Below are 1,909 nucleotides of genomic sequence, written 5' to 3'. Positions count from 1 at the left end.
GCACACATCTGAATATTTGGGTTGAACCGTTCTGGAACAGTGTTGTAAATGCAACTTAACCACTGATTTCTAGTCGTGTCCTCTTTTGGAAGACCAAACAAAGTAGTTTCCCTTTCACAACGAAACACACGGCATCTCCACAACATGGCGGCAGCAACAATACTACAGCGAGAATAAAAGTTACGCCTTCTTTCTTTGCGTGAACATTTGGGCGGCGTTATGCAAATCTTCCCACATCGTGACGTAGACATGTGGGGGCGTGTTAGAACGAGCCGTTTTAGGTAGGCGTGGTTGACTCTTAACTTTCATAAAGAATATCTTTTTGGATTTGAGACTTTAGTCTTTGCAACTTTACAGATCTTCTTTATGCACCAAGAGCTTGTAACACTCCAAAGAGAAAGGAAAAATTGAAATTGCATCATATGACCCCTTTAAGCCTTAAAATATTTTAATAAAATTATTCAATTTAATTTGAGTGCTCTCATCGGTATGGTGTCCATAATATAATTTCCACTTAAATATAAATTAGTAAATCTTCCCATTTTATAAAAATGTTTTTGTTCTTTCATTCTCATTACAGTCTTTCTTGGCTGGTTGGATGGTCATTTATTTATTTGTTTGTAACTAAATATGCACCTATTTATTGTTCACAATAAGACAAGGGAACTTGCGATAGTGTAGGCTAATTAAAGTAAATCGGACCTGTTTTGATTTCATGTAGAATTTATTTTTTCAATGAAAGAATGTAGTGGTTTAGGTTTAACCATTGGAAGTTATTTTAGTGCTACCACTGTATAGAAGTCATAGTCCAAGAGCAATCCACAGAAAGATTTAACATCTGCTGATTTTACCACAAATATTGAAATACAGATTTCTTAAAGTAAGATTCCCCATGAAAATACTGTATGTGAAGTTAAATACACAACCATCTATGGACATCTTTGCAATAAAAATGCCATTGCCTACACTGAAAAAAAATATTCATTGAATTTACTAAATTTTTTTAAGGTAAGTGGTTGCAATCAATTTATTTTAGCTTAATTTAAATAAACAAATTTAGTTGACTAACTTTAAAAAAAAAAATTGTTTTAAATGTAGCTAAAATAAATTGTTTGCGACCCCTGACCTTTAAAAAATTCTATCATTTTTTTCAGTGTAGTAAATTTTTTAGTTTACTAACCAAACTAATATAATTACATATTTAATATAATTCTTTTTCAGAGGACTTCACACAGAAATCAAGCTCAGGCAATCAACCAATTGACCCTAAAAAAGGAATATTCGAGAGATTTGATTGGAAATGGCCTAAAAAGTCAGAAGGTATGTTTTCTCAGATGAATTCTTTCTTTAACCATAAAACTTCCCTGCTCTACAGCTAAATATTAAAAAATGGATATTATTATTTAAATACAGTGCACTTTAGATAGAGACCTCATAAGACAAATTATGAGGTCTCTATAGAATATTAAGTGTTAGGCACTAAACTGCTTCTGCTAAATCAACATTAGATCAAATTGTCTTCGTGGTCTATTTCCAGCTGACATGAGCTCTATAACCACTTCTTTATAAACAGGGCCAGACACAGAAATGGAAACATTTCAGTTATTTCCTCCTGTAAGTGAAAATTAATTTCCTATAATGTGTGTTTGTTATAATGTGACTGTGGTAATGAAGAAGGACTTCAAAGCTCTTTATTTGCAACCAGTGTTATGTGCGTTTGTTTTCTTCATTTTAATTAACTTCTTAAACACTCATCATTCTCTTTTTTTTTTAAGCCGTCCAGTTTTCGGTCTAGAGAGGGTGTTTGGACTGAAGTACTCTCCATAGACAAAGGTATGCTCATATTCTGACTTTTTTAAAATTTTTTATATGAGAGCTTTAAAAAATAACGTGAATAGCTCAGAGTTGT

The 1,909-nt window shown here is 32.3% G+C and overlaps 1 protein-coding gene across 1 annotated transcript in view; it reads left to right on the top strand.

Annotated features, from left to right (window-relative positions):
• The first annotated feature begins 1,228 nt into the window (after nt 1-1,228).
• The window catches only part of LOC107563817 (uncharacterized), a 20,695-nt gene continuing 20,014 nt past the window's right edge, over nt 1,229-1,909 (top strand). The window contains exons 1-3 of the mRNA XM_016248785.1: nt 1,229-1,320; nt 1,574-1,614; nt 1,776-1,833. Coding sequence (XP_016104271.1) covers nt 1,588-1,614; nt 1,776-1,833 — 85 coding nt within the window. The 5' untranslated portion in view covers nt 1,229-1,320; nt 1,574-1,587. The remainder of the gene's footprint in view (nt 1,321-1,573; nt 1,615-1,775; nt 1,834-1,909) is intronic.

Source organism: Sinocyclocheilus grahami, unplaced genomic scaffold, assembly GCF_001515645.1.
Source record: "Sinocyclocheilus grahami isolate Dianchi unplaced genomic scaffold, SAMN03320097.WGS_v1.1 scaffold890.1, whole genome shotgun sequence".
NCBI classification, from domain to species: Eukaryota; Metazoa; Chordata; class Actinopteri; order Cypriniformes; family Cyprinidae; genus Sinocyclocheilus; species Sinocyclocheilus grahami.
Note: the sequence above shows the minus strand (reverse complement) of the source record. Positions and strands in the feature narration are given on the sequence as shown.